The 16927-nt window shown below is 53.6% G+C and overlaps 1 protein-coding gene across 1 annotated transcript in view; it reads right to left on the reverse strand.

Moving 5' to 3' along the window:
- Nucleotides 1–1422: 1422 nt before the first annotated feature.
- The window catches only part of BLM (BLM RecQ like helicase), a 62644-nt gene continuing 47139 nt past the window's right edge, over nucleotides 1423–16927 (reverse strand). The window contains exons 16-21 of the mRNA XM_004578307.2: nucleotides 12055–12202; nucleotides 8943–9142; nucleotides 8317–8509; nucleotides 6064–6186; nucleotides 4212–4401; nucleotides 1423–1692 (exon numbers count right to left, since the gene is read on the reverse strand). Coding sequence (XP_004578364.2) covers nucleotides 1539–1692; nucleotides 4212–4401; nucleotides 6064–6186; nucleotides 8317–8509; nucleotides 8943–9142; nucleotides 12055–12202 — 1008 coding nt within the window. The 3' untranslated portion in view covers nucleotides 1423–1538. The remainder of the gene's footprint in view (nucleotides 1693–4211; nucleotides 4402–6063; nucleotides 6187–8316; nucleotides 8510–8942; nucleotides 9143–12054; nucleotides 12203–16927) is intronic.

Raw genomic sequence — 16927 nt, forward strand, 5'->3', positions numbered from 1 at the left:
GGAGATATGGATGCTGGACATGCTGGCTGCTGCAGCACACTCCTCGTAGCCTCTGCCAGCGGGGGCTCCCTGGGCTGCAGGAGGCCCAGGGCTGCTGCCTGCCCCCGCCCAGCCAGGCAGCTGCACAGAGCCACAGGAGGAGCCAGGGGTACAAAGGGGGCCTCCGGGTGGCTCCTGGGAGAGGTTCTATTGCCCGGGAAAGGAGACACACAAGGCCCCAGGGAGAGCAGGGCCTTGAAGCAGCTGGGGTGCGGCTCCCAGCTGGAATGGCAGGGGCCCCAGGGTTGCAGCTGGAACTGGAGCAGGGTGGCAGGCGGGGATTCTTTAGGGCCAGTGCCGATGGATATGTGTCACCTACTTACCGCCTCCTCTTTGCTGTGCGCATCTGGGGGAATTACGTAACCTTTCTGGATTCTAGTCTTTGCCTTACTGAGTCTTTGCCTGGCCTGCCTCCCGGACGGCAGCAAGCATGGAGGGAGAGGACAGTCCAGGAGTTTCTGTGCTTGTGTGTGTGGGGAGAGTGGTGGCGGCAGGGGCCCCATGTGCAGGCGACCAGCAGCCATGTCAGCAGCTCTCGGCAGTGTAGGGGCTCCCGAGGGGATGCTCAGTGGGACACGGGCCCTGCCCAGGGCAGCTCGGCTCGGTCATTCCCACTGCTCTTGCCCTGCCATGGGGGCTCCGCTGCGTGGCTGCCACTGGGACTGGGCAAAGGCAGGGGTGGCAGGGCCTGTTCCAACCTGGTGTTTCCAGGAGTTGCTTGTGGGGCCCGACCTGGCAACTGGCAGTTGCTCTGCTGTGGCCAAGGCCAAGGTCTACAGGGCTTAGGCTCCTGCTGGGACCTGTGTAGGGCTGTGGTGGAAAGTGCAGGATCTGTACATGGCCTCTGCCCCACCAAAGCCCTGGAGGCTGAGTGTGTCCCTGTTGACCCCACAGTGGCTGGCTTCCCTGTAGGTTCCACCCCTCCTTTCAGCCTTAGGAAGCCAGCAGGGTGTGGGTGGTTCTCCAGGCGGGGATGGGGTCTGCCTCGGTTCTGCAGCCCATGTAAAGGGGAAGCCATGTAAAGGGGCCCCATGTAAAGGGGAAGCTGCCGGCCACTTCCTCACTGCGAGCCACCAGGTGACTGATCTTTTGGCAGGAGATGCTGAGTGACACCAGCCCTGTGTGGAGGCCTCCCATGCTAGCAGCCAGTGATAGGTGACAGTCTCACCAGCAGGCAGGCTGTGTAGCTGCCTTTCCTGGAGTGGGCTCGGCTGTGCTCTTATGCGGGAGAGCAATCCCTGATCCTCATGCATTTGGGGCCATGTGGCATCCTCCGCTGGCCCCGTTTCTGCCTCTGGTGTCATGTCCGTTAGGACCTGCTGCCACTCACTTCCGCTGCTCAGAGAAGTGGCAGCCACAACATGCTTATGTTAAAAAGACGTTTATTTTCAAAATAAGAACTACCACCCTGAGCGTTTGTTTACAGATTACTGGATAAGAGGGGAACTCTCCCTTGGCAGCAGCAGCTTCTGCTCCTGGTGGCGGCAGTGAGCTGGGTGTTAGCAGACGGCGAACGACGGCTTCAGGAAAGGCCGGTTCGCGGGCTTGGGTGGGGCCATGAGCCCCAGCTTATGGGCAGGTGTGTGGGAGTCCCTCGGGGCTGCACAGGAAACCTTGGCCTTGGAAGCTGGCTTCCTGCGTGCTGTTGACGCCCTGAAATGACAGGAAGAAAAGTCACCAAAAGCTACGTGACTGCCATCTCTTCTAACCTGCGGATTCCCAGCTGGCCACCTGCCAAGTGGCTGTGTCTTCTGCCTTTGCTGCCTGTCCCGAGGTGTCATTCTAAAATACCATGGCTACTTCTCCCTTCGTGACTGTAGCTGACCCACAGGACCCACACTCTACCCCCACCTGCTATGGCCCCTCTTGCTGACCCCCACTTGCATGACCCAAAACAAAGGAAGTGACCACCTTCCTCCCCCTGCCGCATGGTGGGGAGCAAGCAGCCAAGTGGACACAGGGCAGCCCTTGAGTGATCGGCAGGGGCAGGGCTGGGTCCCCTCTTGGGCAACCTCAGACCAGGAAAAGGCTGGGGATAGGCCTGTCCCCCAGGTCTGGCCACTTCTTCTTCTTCTTTTTAAAGATTTATTTATTTTTATTGGAAAGTCAGATATACAGAGAGGAGGAGAGACAGAGAGGAACATTTTCCGTCTGATGATTCACTCCCCAAATGACTGAAATGGCCAGTGCTGCACCAATCTGAAGCCAGGAGCCAGAAATCTCTTCCGGGTCTCCCACACAGGTGCAGGATCCCAAGACTTTGGGCCGTCCTGGACTGCTTTCCCAGGCCACAAGCAGGGAGCTGGATGGGAAGTGGAGCTGCCAGGATTAGAACCGGTGCCCATATGGGATCCGGTGCGTTCTGGGCAAGGACTGTAGCCACTAGGCCACGCCGCCGGGCCCTTGCCACTTCTGTTGGGGCCACAACGGGCAGCTGCCAGCTCTTGCCTCCTCAACTGCCTTTTAACCACTGGGACCAGCCAGTGACAAGCCTCCAGCACTCTTTTCCCTCAACCACCTTCTCCCAAATAAGACAAAAGACAAATGAAGTTCCCCAGGTGGCGTGTTTACAGGGAGCTGGCAACGAGCGGCAGGTGGCTCCACCTCTGGGTCTGGGGCCCAGGGTCTTAGCACCCTAGCCTGTGGCTAACGCCTTCCTGGTTTCCCCACATTGAAAACTCCTGCTCTGAGGCAGCCTCCTGCAGGCCTGGCAGAGGTGATTGCAGCTTCCAGCTTCCCTGAGAAATGAAGCAAGCGAACACCTGCTGTGCACGCCAATTTACAGTAGGGGCCCACCAGCAACCAGCTGCCCCCGTCACGGGGTCCAGGGCACAAGTGGCTCACTGCATGCCAGGTCTCTGTCAAGAGTCCACAGGGACTCCAACCTTGTGGGAAGACTGAGTACTGCTGGGCAGGGCCTGCAGAGCTGGGAGAACAGGCCCGGGTACAAAGAGGATGCTCTGTGGGTCAAGAAAGCGAACCCGTCAGCTGTCAGTGACGTACACGCATGTACACACCTGCTTCACTCTGGGAGAAGACCTCCTGGCCTGATGGAAGGATTGTGGGCACGCCAGGACTAGGCTGGGGCCCAGCTTGGCCTGGTCAGTGTTCCCTAGCCCGGGCCTCTGCTTCATTCTTAAGCACCCCAGGGGAGTGGCCCAGATGCCTTCCCAGGCTGTCAGCACTGTGTGGGCCACGGGGAAACAAGCATTTTCTGAAGCACAGGAAAACCAGCTGGCCACTTGCGCACTAAAAACCATGCAATTAAACTAACATTTACCCAGGCCTTCCATTGCTGGCCTCAGCGGCAGGGATTAGCACATAAGATGCCTGCTTTTGGGTTTAGGCAAACAATAGTTTGGTAACATTTGTTCCCTTCTCTCTTCCCTTGCTCAGTTTTTTCATTTTTATTTTTATTACCTTGTGTGTGTGTGTGGCGGGGGCGGGGGGAGTAGAGGAAGCAGCAAACACAGCAGCTTGCAGAAGCTCACTGGGGGCTAGTGTTCTGGCTCTTGCAAGTGCATACCCTGCAACCCGTAGGCTCCCAGGACCATGGTGCTGCAATGGCGTGGGGACAGGAATGCTGTGGGGACTTCCACAGCAGCTGTGTCCCAGCCTGGGGGGCCCTGCAGTGGGGTGAGGACAGGCACACCATGGGGACCTGCCCACAGCAGCTGTGTCCCAGCCCGGGGGGCCCTGTTATGGGGTGCCTTGTGTCCAGGCAGGAAAGGCTGCTTCTCCCAGTCACCCCAGCAGGACAGGGACATGCACCACACCCCGCTGCTGTGGAAGTGGAGCGTCAAGTGCCTCAAAAGGAGCAAGGACACTGAAGCCTCTGTCACCAACTCAGCTAGCCGCTGACTTCTGGTAGGAGGAAAAACCTTATTAAGAAGGGCAGTTATCCAAAGCCAACCAAAACCCATCTAAGGTAGGGTTGGGGCTGCAGAGGGTTTCTGTAGCCGAGAACACATGAGTCACAGGGCACTTGGTTAGCAGCAGACACTCGCATTTGCAACATCTGAGGTGACGCTTTCGTCTCACACTAAGCCTTAGTCATCACTCCATTAACGGAAGGCAATGTTTACTAGTGGCTTATTTCAACAACTGCTTCAAAGCAAGCCTGAGGGGACCCCACTGCCTTTTGTGCCTTTCCTGAGCCCCACGGGACATACCCCTTGGCCGGGTGTCCACCATAACTGGTTCTCCTTCTCTTGGCCCTCTGCGAGGTAGGCATCCTGCGCCTCTTCCTTTCGTTCTTGGCTGAGTTTGCAAAATAGTGAGACGACACAGGGGTGTCTTCATCCTGCTCCTCAGGGGCGTTCCTGCCACTGCATGGACTCGTCTGTGGGGACCCCTCCTCAGCTGCAGGTGAGAGAGCACAAGATTACTGGTCAGGCTGGGGTCTCCGCGTAGACACGGGGGGGGTGGGGCACTGTTTATGCCAAGAGTCCCAGCCATTGCCAGTTTCCAAAGTCAGCAGTGACCAAACACCCCATGGGGCCCCAAGTACTCAACGGTCTGTTTTTCATGAGAGGGAATCAGAACTCATTATTTTACAATCTATGAGAGGCACCCTGCTGCCACTGGGCGCCATCCCAAGGTTGGGCACTCAGGGGCTGGTGTAGAAACGTGAGCTGCGTTTCCACTATGTCTGCAAACAACAGTTCCTTGGAGATCACGCACCAGACAGGAGCCACTTCCCCACCCTCCCCACACAGGAAGCGGCCTGCAGGATAGCACCCGCAGGCAAACCCCTGGGCACACAGCTCTCTTCTCTATGTGCATCCCTGGTATCTAAACACACGGATCCTGGTGGGGCAGGGTGGGGGACAACCAACTCGGTCTTCATTTTTCCACCTCCTGGTCGGTTCAGTTTGCCTTACTGACTTGGGGAAGCCCTTTGTAGGGGCATGGCAGGAGTCTGTGGTGGGCCATCCCAATCCTGATCCCGTTGGGGGGCTGTGGAGTCCTGCCATGTGACTGAGATTATGAAAAAGCCTCACTCTTCTTGCTGGAAAATGGGCATTGCGAGGACTAAATAGCACAAAAGTGGACGAGCTTGTGGCCCAGGGTCTGCCAAGGCCCTTCCTGGGTGGCAGTGAGCGCAGTGCCACCAGGCCTGTGGGCTGCTTCCACAGAGCAGCAGTCCCAGCTTGGGTCAGCAACAGCTGTGTCCAGGCAAGGACTCAATGGCCCACGGCTCTAACCACATTGCCAAGTGCATTTAGAGCAAGGCTTTCTCTTTTTCTTTCTTTTTTGAGTGGCACAGGGACACAGAATCAGTGCAAGGGGCCACCAGGCCACTCCCCACTGGCCTGTAATGGGGTTAAAAGCCCATTCCTGTTGCAAGGCTTTTATAAGGGGATAATAATCAAATAAAAGAATTTCTGAAAACCCTGCTTTTCAGCAATTTGTTAAAGGACAACTAAGCGGGGAGAGAGACGCGGTTACACTTGAAGCCCTCACTCGTCTCTACGCTGCTTGTCGTCAGCCTTGAGCAACCCGTAGCCTGGAGTGGGGCTGGCCTGCCTGTGGGCCACAGTCTCCTGGACCACGCCACTCTCGACTCTCAGTGCTCTAGGTCGGGACTCTGTGTGGTTGAGTGGTGAGGCTCAGTCTTGGAGGTGCTCCTGGCTGGCTGGCATAAAAACCAGGGAGGCTACTGATGCCCTCATGTGGGCACACTCCTTCAGGGACACTAACGCAGCAGCCTTCTCACTGAATGCTCACTTTCCCAAAACGTGCAAAGTGCACCATGAGCTTTGTGGATGGTCCCACAGATGACGTGCTTTCTCAGAAAAAAGATGCTGCTGGCTGCCGCGGGTCCTGGAGGGACAGGCCCTGGGGGCTCTTGACTCTCTGGACAATTGCCTCACCAGAACCAGCAGCCTCTGCACCCACTGGCACCCCTCAGGACCTCTAGCACCTGCTGAGGGGCTGGCATAGGCACACAACCCGAGAATGACACGGCTCAGGGGGGTGGACTGCTCCATGGGCAGACGCACCCTGGGCTGGATTCCAAACCTGGCAGTGTCCAGTCGGAATATTTCTGCAATATCGGGATAACTTCTGCGCCATACTTTTCCAGCTTATCTTCAGTCACGCCATCAATCTGAAGCAAAACCTCAGGATCGGAAGACAGAGATTCTGTGCAAAGGCATAAAACCGGAAATATCAATTGGTGCATGCTCACCCCTCCAGCACGTTGGGCAAGGGGACCAAGTCAGCAGCTGGGAGGAAGGCAGGCCCTGAGGGTGCCACTGTGCTGTGTGTGGTGCAGGCAGACCCTGTTCTTGCTTGCCTCACCCAGGATGTCTGGCTAAGCCTCTACTACCTGAGAACATCATGATTGCCAGCTCCACCTTCCTCCCTGCACCCCAGGCTTGCCTATCCCGCCTAAGGACACTGCCCTGTTACTGCCCTGGCCCACGCAGGGTCCTGCCTGCAGTCTCCTCGGGGCATCCTCTGCAGACACATGGCCCAACAGGCTCGGGGCTGGATGCAGCAAAGAAGTGGGACGGGCAGGGCGGGGAGTTGGGAGCTTGGTGGCAGCCCCAGAAGTGAGCAGGTCGTGGTGGGTGGATGTGCCCATGCTTTAGGGGCTGGGTTGGGAGGGCTGCCTGGCGCCATGGTTATGGGGATAGGGAAGTTACAGCCCCTGTGTGTTGGCTTGAACAGAGGGTGGGACTTTAGGAAACAAACAGGCTGTGACAAAACAGGGGCTTCTGGAGGGGCTGGTGGCAACCTTGGGGAAACCCATGCTGTCTGGAGAGGTCAGTATCTGTAGGTTTAGGAGCACATGAACACCAAGCAAGGGTACACAAATCTTGCAGCAACAGCTAAGGAGAGACGGGTGGAGTATTAGGGGAAGAAAATGCCTGGCTCTCCTCAGAGATTAGCATGAAGAAAATGACTGGGAAGGCAAGAAAGCTGAGGTGGGGCGTGAAGAAAGAGGCTCTGTCTGCCTCTGAGGGAAAGCACAACCAGGGTGTCACATGACCTGAGGATGCAGCAGGTGGCGAAGACTTGGTTCCTGAGACCTGGGGTGCCTCCCGTGAGCCCCTCCAGGTAGCCTCGTCTCCCTGCTGTGTTGCCCATGCCTGGCCTGGGCCCACCTATATGGGGCATGGTTGCTGCAATCCTGTTCACTGCAACTCTTTCCCCGGCCTGAGCCCCAGGACGCCTACGCACGCATGGAATAAAGTATCAGCAAAGCAGTGGGAGACGTCGAAGATGCTATGTGAGTCATGGTGGCGACACGGGACAAAGACAACAAGGGAGGGAGAAGATGACCTAAAAGAGTCAGGCTTTGAGTGCGAGTCCTTCCAAATGCCTAAGTCCATTCGCTTGGATTAGACACCCAGTACTGTTTAATGAACTCAGGGATGCAGATCAGGTCTACGCCTGAACAAGTCAGTCACAGGGGACTCCCCCTAAACAAAGTCGGGACTGAATCTACAGGATTGTCTCCCAGCAGCTGAGGGCAGATGAGGCAGAGGGATTCCCTTGCGGGCCAGCAACCTTGGGAGCAACTTGGGGCCTTTACTGCTCCGGGTCTGGGCTGGGCTCCCCCAATCTCAGAGCACCTGGATGAGCAGGTGGCTGGGACCGTGTGGAGATGCAGCCCAGCCTCGGTCAGGATGGTCAGGCTCGGGTGGCACGTCTCTCCACGGGGACCTGGGCCTTTGCCCACGTGCACGCGCGCACACACACACACGACACACCGTGGGGAGGCTGGCAGGTGATCCACATCAATAGCTAGGACCTCTGGCTTCAGTGATTTCATTCATGCACATTTTGGCAACTGGCTTTAGAACACAGTATTAAAATTAGACCACAGATTTGAACAGTGATTACACACACACACACACACACACACACCCTACTGTTATAATATAAAGAAAAATTTTCAGTCACCAGTCCACTCCCCAATTAGCTGCAATGGCTGGGGCTGAGGCAGGCAGAAGCCAGGGGCCCAAGCACTGGGGCCGTCTTCTGCTGCTTTTCTCAGGTGCATCAGCAGCGAGCTTGGACATGAAGTGAGGCAGCCGGAACTCAAATGAGCTCTCATATAGGATGTTGGTGTTGCAGATGGTATGTTAACCCACTGCACCACAACACTGGCCCTGTGCCCCATCTATCAAGCACGGTATCTGAAAGCATTACCTCTGAGTCTATAATCGAGACATGCAGACTGAGACACAGTTATCACTCAGAAACAAGTCCCCCAGCTTGGTTCCAGTAGGCCCCTGAGACAGGAGACACACCGGGGCTTACCTGCGAGCCTCCTGAGGGTGGCAGTGTTGAAGATATTGAAGTAGTGCACCCCGAACACTTTCCCTAGTGACTTGCAGACTTCTGTAAGCTCGCCGAGACACTTCTTCACCATCTCTTCCCGCTGAGAGACTTTGGCCACCAAAGCCTTTTGCTTCTTCATGCTGCTGGAATTTTCTGTTTCCATGAAGTCTACCTTAGTGACAGAAGATAAAATCAGAGGAGTGAATATGCGCCCAGCCGGACCCTGGCAGGGGCTTCCCCTCACGCCTCTGCGCACGCGTTTTTCTGTCTTCCTGTCCTGTCAGGGAGCTGGGAAAAGTAGCCACACACATGCCATTTGCATGGGCAGGTGCCATGTTCAGGACAGCCTGGATAAGCACTGCCTTTGCTGGCACGTGAAGACAGAGTGTTCTGTTTGCCCATTCACTCTGACAGATGGGAATTAAGTGGGTTCAATTTGTAAAAGCTCATTCGAAAGGACAAACAGAATGTGTTCCTATAGCTCAGCATGTGGGAACTCAGGATCTTTAAGTTTTGGAAAAGATACTGCACTTTGTAGTAACATATTCTGACCTACTCACTGCAAGATAAAAAAAAAACAAAACAAAACACTGAAAATACCATACCTTTATGTGCCCACTTAATAGGGCTTGGGCTTTAGTTCCCAGCATGATGTAGGCGATTGCTTGGTCATTGGCGTTGATATATAAGTCTTCATCCAGGATCTTGTCAAGGACCAGCTTTTTAAAGAGTCTCTCAGCGTTGTGGCGTGAGTAGGCAGAGCCCTTGCCAAATATGCCCGACTGTATCTTGGCACTCTTGCTCCCTAACGAGAAGGCACAGAAGGCTGGATGAGTGAGGGCCCCAGGCATGGGAGGATAAGATGTCATTAGGATGTAGCTGGACATACAGAATCATATCGTTATTCTGCAAGTAAAACCGCGGCACAGCCAGAAATGACTTCTCTGTAAAGAACTCTAAAACTTCTGTGGCTGTGGGTACTTTCCCTCATCGTCATCAACAACAATGATAAAAACAAAACAAATCAATCACCTAGCCAGGATTAGGCTGGCCTGAAGCCAGGAGCTGGGAACTCAATCTACGTCTCCCACCTGGGTGGCAGGACTCAGTCACCTGAGCTACCACACTGGGGCATGGACCAGTAGGAAACTAGAGTTGGAAGTGGGGCCAGCACTTGAATCTAGGCACCCTGACATGGCATGTAGCACCTGCCAAGGAGTGTGAGAACCAGGACTGGGGAGTGGGCCAAGCAGGCTGTCCTGGTCAGGGGTGGGCCCCCTGTATCACAATATTACTTTAGATTGACAGGATCCCTGATCTCAGGGAACATCCTATGGACATATGAGCATATGGTCTGACCATAGGGCATGTGTGGTGGGACTGGGTCATCTCTGTACCAGCTTCAGAGAAACAAGGAAGAACATACGCAGAGGCACAAGAAGGATAAGACAACCGGCTCTTCTGATCCAATGGAAAACCTCAAATACTCTTCAAAGCGGGGAAGAAAAAGGAGTGGCACAACACATCAGGCCAAGTTCGGAGACAGCACCTAGGCCTGTGGACACTCTGAGGTAGACATGGACAACCTACAGGTCTCAGAGCTTATACGAGAGAATGAAGAGACCCTCTGAGGACAGATGGAATAGGTCATGCTGAGGCCCCAGATGTGGCTTCAATAGACCATTTCTGTTCCCGCCACTAATGCAGCCTCATCTCTCCTTTGTTCCCTGACCCGCCATCCCTACCAGGGACCCACAAGGGTCTGCAATCCCCATCTGAGATGAACTTTAAAAAACTGATGGCTTTGTCAAGAAAAAAGGAAAAAGGTGGTGGCCTAGCCCACTGTGTCACAATGTCCATCCTGCCTTTCTGAACCTTTAGTGATTACTACTTGTAGTAGCCAAACCTTTCCCACACTCCTTTTACTTATTGTGCTTATAGTTTCATGTTACTAAGAGGAGCAGTTACGCTCCGCCCTGTGCTGCCTCTGTGTGGCTACGTATGGATTCCAACTGTGACTCACCCAAGTTTCCGTTCTTAGCTGGAACAGCACAAACTGGAACTCCTGTACAACTCAAAGGAGCAGGCTGAGCTCTGGCATGCCACATCATGTTTCCTGTGCCTTAGGTGCTCTTGGCCCTTCTGTATAATCTCTTCCCTGAAACCTCCCAGTGTCTTTCTCCTATTTTTGTTGAAAAATAACCTTTGTTTTCCCTTGTTACTGATAAAGCTTTCTTAGCAAACTATCTACTGGTTGGTTAAGATTTTTTTTTTTTTTTAAGATTTATTTGAAGGTCTTTCTGTAAGATCAGATGAGAGCGGGCACGTTCAGGCTGGTATAGGTCTTTCTGTAAGAGACAGAGATGGTCAGAGAGGGAGGAGAGACAGAGAGATCTTTCAGATTTATTTACTGGTCCATTCCCCAAATGGCCAGAACTGGGCTGTTCTGAAGCCAGGAACCAGAGCGCCAGAGCTTCTTCTGGGTTTCCCACATGGGTGCAAGGACCACAGCAAGTTTAGCAGAGAGCTGGACTGAAGTGGAGTTGCTGGGACTTGGACTGGTGCCCACATGGGATGCTGACGCCGCAGGCCTCAGCCTTACTCTGCTATACCACAGAACTGGCCTGGGAGCTAATATTTTTTGACTTTGTTGCTGCTTGCTAGCTTGGTTACTGCCCAGCCACTCGCCCTTACATGGGATCTTTTCTCATGGGGACCATGGTCAGTCCCACTGCTGACTGCATCATGACGGCTTTCACTTGTTTGGCCTATGGGTCTCCAGGGTTGTGGATATTAATCTGGTGCCAGTCTATTACAAGTTCCTGATTTATTCTTTTCAAAGCTTTCAGGATTGGCTGGCCTTGAAGGGGTCCAGAATAGGCCATGGTGCCAACGACAGACATTATTTGGAGCAGAAAGCATTTGAGTTCCCGAAACCTTCTATCTTCCAAAACATGGCACCTCCCCAGAGACCTCAGGAGAAGCCATGAGACCAAGCCTGAGCACACACGCACCATGGAAGCTGACGGCTCTGCCCCTTCCCTTCTGGTCCACGAGGGGGCCAGCTCCAGTTCGCAGCATGGCCTAGGGCTGCTCACTTTCCTCTGCTCTCCCCCTGATCTTGAGGTAGCCTGTGCGGCCCCAGTCCTCCCTCTCCAAGCCACGTCTCTGGGAAAACCTATGTAGAGGGATTTAGCTACCTCTCTGCTTGCTACCCGCCCACTCAGGCGCATGGCTGCCTGGCTGTGCCAGAGGCGGATCTGCACTCAGCTGTCACTCAGGGTCCACCCGGGGCTCTGAGACTGTGCAGCTTGTGGCAGGCCTACCCCAACCACTGCTCTCCCAGTCTGGCTCCCATGCTCTTACGCCTGCCCTGTGGCCTGCCAGGTGCGGTGCGGGGCCCAGTTGACAGGACTCCTCCACTTAGATCCTGTCTTGCGTGTACTTCATGGCTTGGCTGCATTGTTTCATCCTCTCATCTGATGCTCCCTCTCCTGCTCGCTATGTTCTTCTGGATTCAATTTCCAGCTGGTTTCCTTACCAGTCTCTTCACAGGGCTTCAAGCAAGAAAGCCAGTGGGCTCTGAGGCCTGGGCTGCTGGCCACTCATACAGGTGCACTTCAGTTTTGTTCACTTTTGTGGCGACTTCTGTCAATCCTGATTTGTAGCAACTGCTTTGCTTTTGTTATCCCCAAAGGTTATTTGATGGCGACTTACCCAGGAAAATATCGACCAGCATGTTCATGGTGAACCTCCCCAAAGGAGCTGCGTGGCTCATGGCTCTCCCTCCCTGTGATGAACTGTGCTCCTGAACAAACCGTACGATATCTTTCACATCGTCAGTCACATCTCTTGTCTTGAAGTCCTGTGAACACAGAGATCCCCTCTGTTGTTACTGAGGTAATGAGCCTGGTGTTACAAGGGTTAACACTGACTGTAGTGGGTGGCCTCAGGACAACCTGCTGTCAGACTAAAACAAAGATTAAAGAAAGCTAAGGAAGTTTCAAATGCCTACTGCTGTCCAGCTTCTAGAATTAACTAGCACTCTACGACATCTATCTCATTTACTAATGCCCAGACACACATCTTGTTTTTTCAATCACTTGCCAATCACTTGGTAGCTCTCTGTGGATAGGCATATAGGAGACACTGCAAAGAGGTCATGGAAAATAAAATGAAATGTAAGTTTAAAAAAAAAAAAAAGGTAAGTTAGTTTTGGTGCAAAAAATTGCCTTGACATCCATGTAGCATGTGTGTGAATATATATGAGCTGCGTTGCTGCGTTCTATCTAGGAAACAGTTGTAGTCACCCTAGGCACTAGTGTGGGCTGGGATTGGATGCACCAGGCCGGTTCAGATCCCAACACCATCTGGTGTTATGGAGAACCAGGGTAGATGTGGGACTGACTAGGCTGGGTCTCACTCCTCTTCTGAGCCATGTGTGAGCTCTATGTGGGTATGGACGAGCCATGGCTGGGCTGAAACATCCAACATCAAGAACCAGAATGGGGTGAAAGCCAGCCAGGAAAAACCACTGTTCCTGCTAGGACAGGAGGTGAACTGAGTAGGGTTGGCTCAAGAACCCCCTGGCAAGCGCAAAATCTGGCATTGGGAGGGGTTCTGATGGAGGAGCCTGGGCAACTCCTCTGGCAGGACACAGTCCCTGCAGGTAAGCGCAAGAAGCATGATAGGAAACAGCCCAGAATAGGCCATGGAAAGTTTCCCACTGGCATACATTCGGCATGGGTCAGGAGCAGACCAGGCTGAATCAGTTCATGTCAACCACTGGCAAATCCGATCGCCAGAACAGAGTGTGGGATGGGCCGGGTTTGGTTGCGACACAACCAGTACACATTATGGAATGCCAGGGCGTGGCTGCCTGTACTGGATGTGAATGCAGCACCCATCCAGCACACGTGAGATCCAGGAAGGAAGGGGCAGAGCTGGCGGGGGGATTAAGGGGCTGGTCCCCTCACCAGTCAGCTACTCCCACTGGAGAGTTTTGGCTGGGATAGAGACAGACCCGACCAAGCAAGGCTATAACACCTGTGCGCTGCATGTGGACTAGATCAGGGCCGCAGCATCAGCTGGCAGAAGCTGGCACTGGGGACTAATTCTGTCGAGTCAAATCTCAGGACCACCTAAAGAGTGCATAAACCGGGACAGAGAGACCTGGGAGGGAAAAGTGGGTTCCCCCTTCTTGGGTCACTATTCCCGTGGGAGGGCATGAAAACTAGGACGGGGGCTGGGATGGCTAGATAGAGAGGCACTCAACAACATCTGGGAGGGCTGGATGGTTGAGTTGGTTAGATAGAACTAAGCTTTAATACCCATTGACAAGTACCAGAGCCAAATGGGATGGGGGACAGACTGGTCTTCTGCTACACATTCTGGCAAACCAGGGTAGGGGGCGGGCTTGGTGGGGGTTATTGTGGGTCGCCCCTACTAGGCTGCAGCTCCCACTGGGTGATGTAAGGGCCGAACCAGACTGGACTGCAACACCCATTGGTTCCAGTGCAACTCGGGACTGAAAACAGAACCAACCCAGCAATTGAAACCACCAGCTGATCGGGGTGATGGACTGTGCCGGGCCCTGTGCTTGCTAGAACATACAAGAAACTAGTCTGGGAATACCTCAAAGTATCTTTGGAGATCTCCCCAATCGAACTGCTGGACTCAGAACTCTAACCAAGAAAAGACAGAAGACAGAACAGGACAATCATTCATCTCAGCTATATGTTGGCAGCAAATTATGGGGCAAACGGAGACTTTATGATGGACCATATCAATCAGTGGACGACCTCATCGAGCGAAACTGGCAGCGATTCATAACTGCAGAACTATTAACACCACTCGAGCACATATCTCAGAGCATGCCCCACATCCGGGACTTAGGGTGGGCGGGAAACCGGGTGGGGCTTCTCCCTCAATATCCCCCTTTACCTCAGATACGTGATGGAAACAATATGGACATAATAGCATTACCCACTTTCCTATCCCCCTAAACCTTTTTTTTTTCCTTCTTTTTCCTTTAACTGTAATTAACTATGTAAAGATTGTCAACAACAATACAATAAAAAGAAAAAAAAAAATAATAATAATAAAAAAATTGCCTTGACATCCATGTAGCATGTGTGTGAATATATATGAGCTCTTGCCCATCTCCTGGCTGAATAGCCTCACCCTGCCATTCAGAGGTGAGTTTACCCCTCTCCGGGCTCTCACTGCCGCAGGCAGCCATCTTGTATTACTGCCTGCCAGGTACTTCTCATTGCCCTCAGCTCCCCCAAACGCCGCCCCCTCCTTCATGTCACATGATCACTGGATCTGCCTCTTCTGACCTGGACATGAAGGTGCTTCTGTCTCACATCAACAACTGGTAGACCCTGGGACCTGTCACTCCCAAACCACTCCTGTCTGAGTTCGTCAGTGGTTTCAGTCACCCTGGCTGTTGGCATGCTGACCTGCTCTGCCCCACTGAGCCTGTCCTCCACATATGCCAATCTCTCTCTCTCAAGGTCACATTTTTCACCACAGCCTCACCCACACAGAACCCAGGAAATGGCAATTCCAACGCATGCTGTGCAGGACTCTGACACCAACGACTCTAAGCCTCCACCTCAGGAGTCCTCCCAACTCAGCCTGGACCCCCACACTCCCCGGCACTGCCCTTGGTCACATCACCTTACTTCCAAGTGGTCACCTCTTCCGGGTCTGCAGCTATGTGGCTGAACCTGGCTGGAGATACAACATAACCAACCAGGGTGATTATTCCTAACTTAACTGCAGTACGCGGCCACCACGCTCATGGAATCACATGACCGGCTCCTCAATTCTCTCCCTCTCCTTTCAAAGTTTTTAAACTTTGTTTGAAAGGAAGAGAGAGAATCTTTCACTGGTTCACTGCGCCAAAAGGCCAAAACAGCAGAGACAGGGTCAGGCTGAATCCAGGAGCCAGAAACTGCAACCAGGTCTCCTGTGTGACCCATCATTTGCTGCTGTCCAGGTGCAGCTGCAGGCAGCGAGATTGGACGCGGGAGTTCCGCTATCGGATTTGAGTGCTCTGTGAGGCACAGTGTCAGCCCAGCTTTCATTCCCTCACACCAATCAGGAGCCTATCAGCCGATCCCAGCTTTCATAAAGTTTTATTAGAACAGTCATGGAACATGACTGGAAGGTGCTGTATGCTGTATTATTGTTTAATCTGTCACAATATTGAGTAGTTGTGACAGAGATCACATGGTGGCAAAGTCTGAAACGCTTGCTGGCTGTTTCCTATTTCTGCCCCATATTTTTCCTTTCTTGTCAGCTGATGGCCTGCCGCCTATTTGGGAGACTGAGGCCAGTGGTGGAGAATGTTCACCAATTCCCATCACTGTGTGCCTCCCTGGTCGGCTTCTGTTCCCACATGTCTCATGTTCCCTCTGGCCACTGCACTTGTATGAGGCAGGCTTGCACCCAAGGTCACCTTTCTGCTTCTCCAAGGGACCCTCCTCCCTGGCCCCAAAGGCCCCGCTCTGAGCCAGCCTCCCCTCCCCTCACACACTGCAGCGCACCAGCATGTTATTCCTTCCGTCTTTTCTTCACTCAGCCTCCCCTGCCAGTTAAGCCCCTATGGCCCGATCTTTGTGGCAAAACTGGGAAGAACCCCTACACGTTAACTGCTTCCAGCTGTGCTCACTCAGCACCAAGCAGCTGAGCAAGGCCACTGTGACTGCGGTGATGCCCAATCCACTGGTGATCTCCAGTCCTTTCTGCACCTGACTCAGTGGCAGCCCCTGACAGAAGCACCCCCCATATCTATCCCTAGCTTTATCCCCTCCTAGTTCCTTCTCTTCTCCTCAGCCTCTTCATGTACCAGGGAGGAGTCTTTGGTTTTCTTTTCCTCTGTTTGAACCTAGATTCCAAGAGGCTGCACCTGAGCTCACAGATTAGGTCTCATCTATGATGTGCCGATCACTCCCAAATGCACAAGCACTAGCCCATGCCCTCCTCAGAATCTGACTCTCGGCAGACCTGGCTGACTCAGTACTCCCAAAAATGCGTTCCTGACCTTCCCTGCCCAACTACCTCGCCCTTCTCGGCCACGGGTGACTGCTCTGGTCCTCTGCACCCCTTCCCCAGTGACTCTCACCCCTGTGTGTCCACACAGCCTTCTGGCCATCCTTCCCATGCACCCTGGTTTCCTTACCCTGGGGACTGGCGAAAGCCAGTGCCTTGGCCAGCCAGGTCCACACCTGGGCAAAGGCTATGCTAAGTGCCCTCTTCAAGTGTGGCTCAGATTTCACGTGGCAAATTCCTCACCCTGTGCCCCACCCATCACCCTGTCTCCTTACCACATGAACATACATTTAGTGTATCTGAGGGGTCTTCAAAAAGGCAAGATAGAGGGAGAGACAGAAAAAGAGATGTTATGTTGGCTGCATCACTCCCTAAATGGCTGGGCCAGAACTCTACTGAGGTCTCCTGTGCAGGTGGTAGGGGCTCATTAGCAGGGAGTTGGTATGCAAGTGAAGCACCTGGGACTTGAACTGGTGGTAATATGAGATGCTGGCATCTGCAAATGGCAGCTCAACTTACTGTGCAATGC

This window comes from Ochotona princeps, chromosome 6 (genome assembly GCF_030435755.1).
Source record: "Ochotona princeps isolate mOchPri1 chromosome 6, mOchPri1.hap1, whole genome shotgun sequence".
NCBI classification, from domain to species: Eukaryota; Metazoa; Chordata; class Mammalia; order Lagomorpha; family Ochotonidae; genus Ochotona; species Ochotona princeps.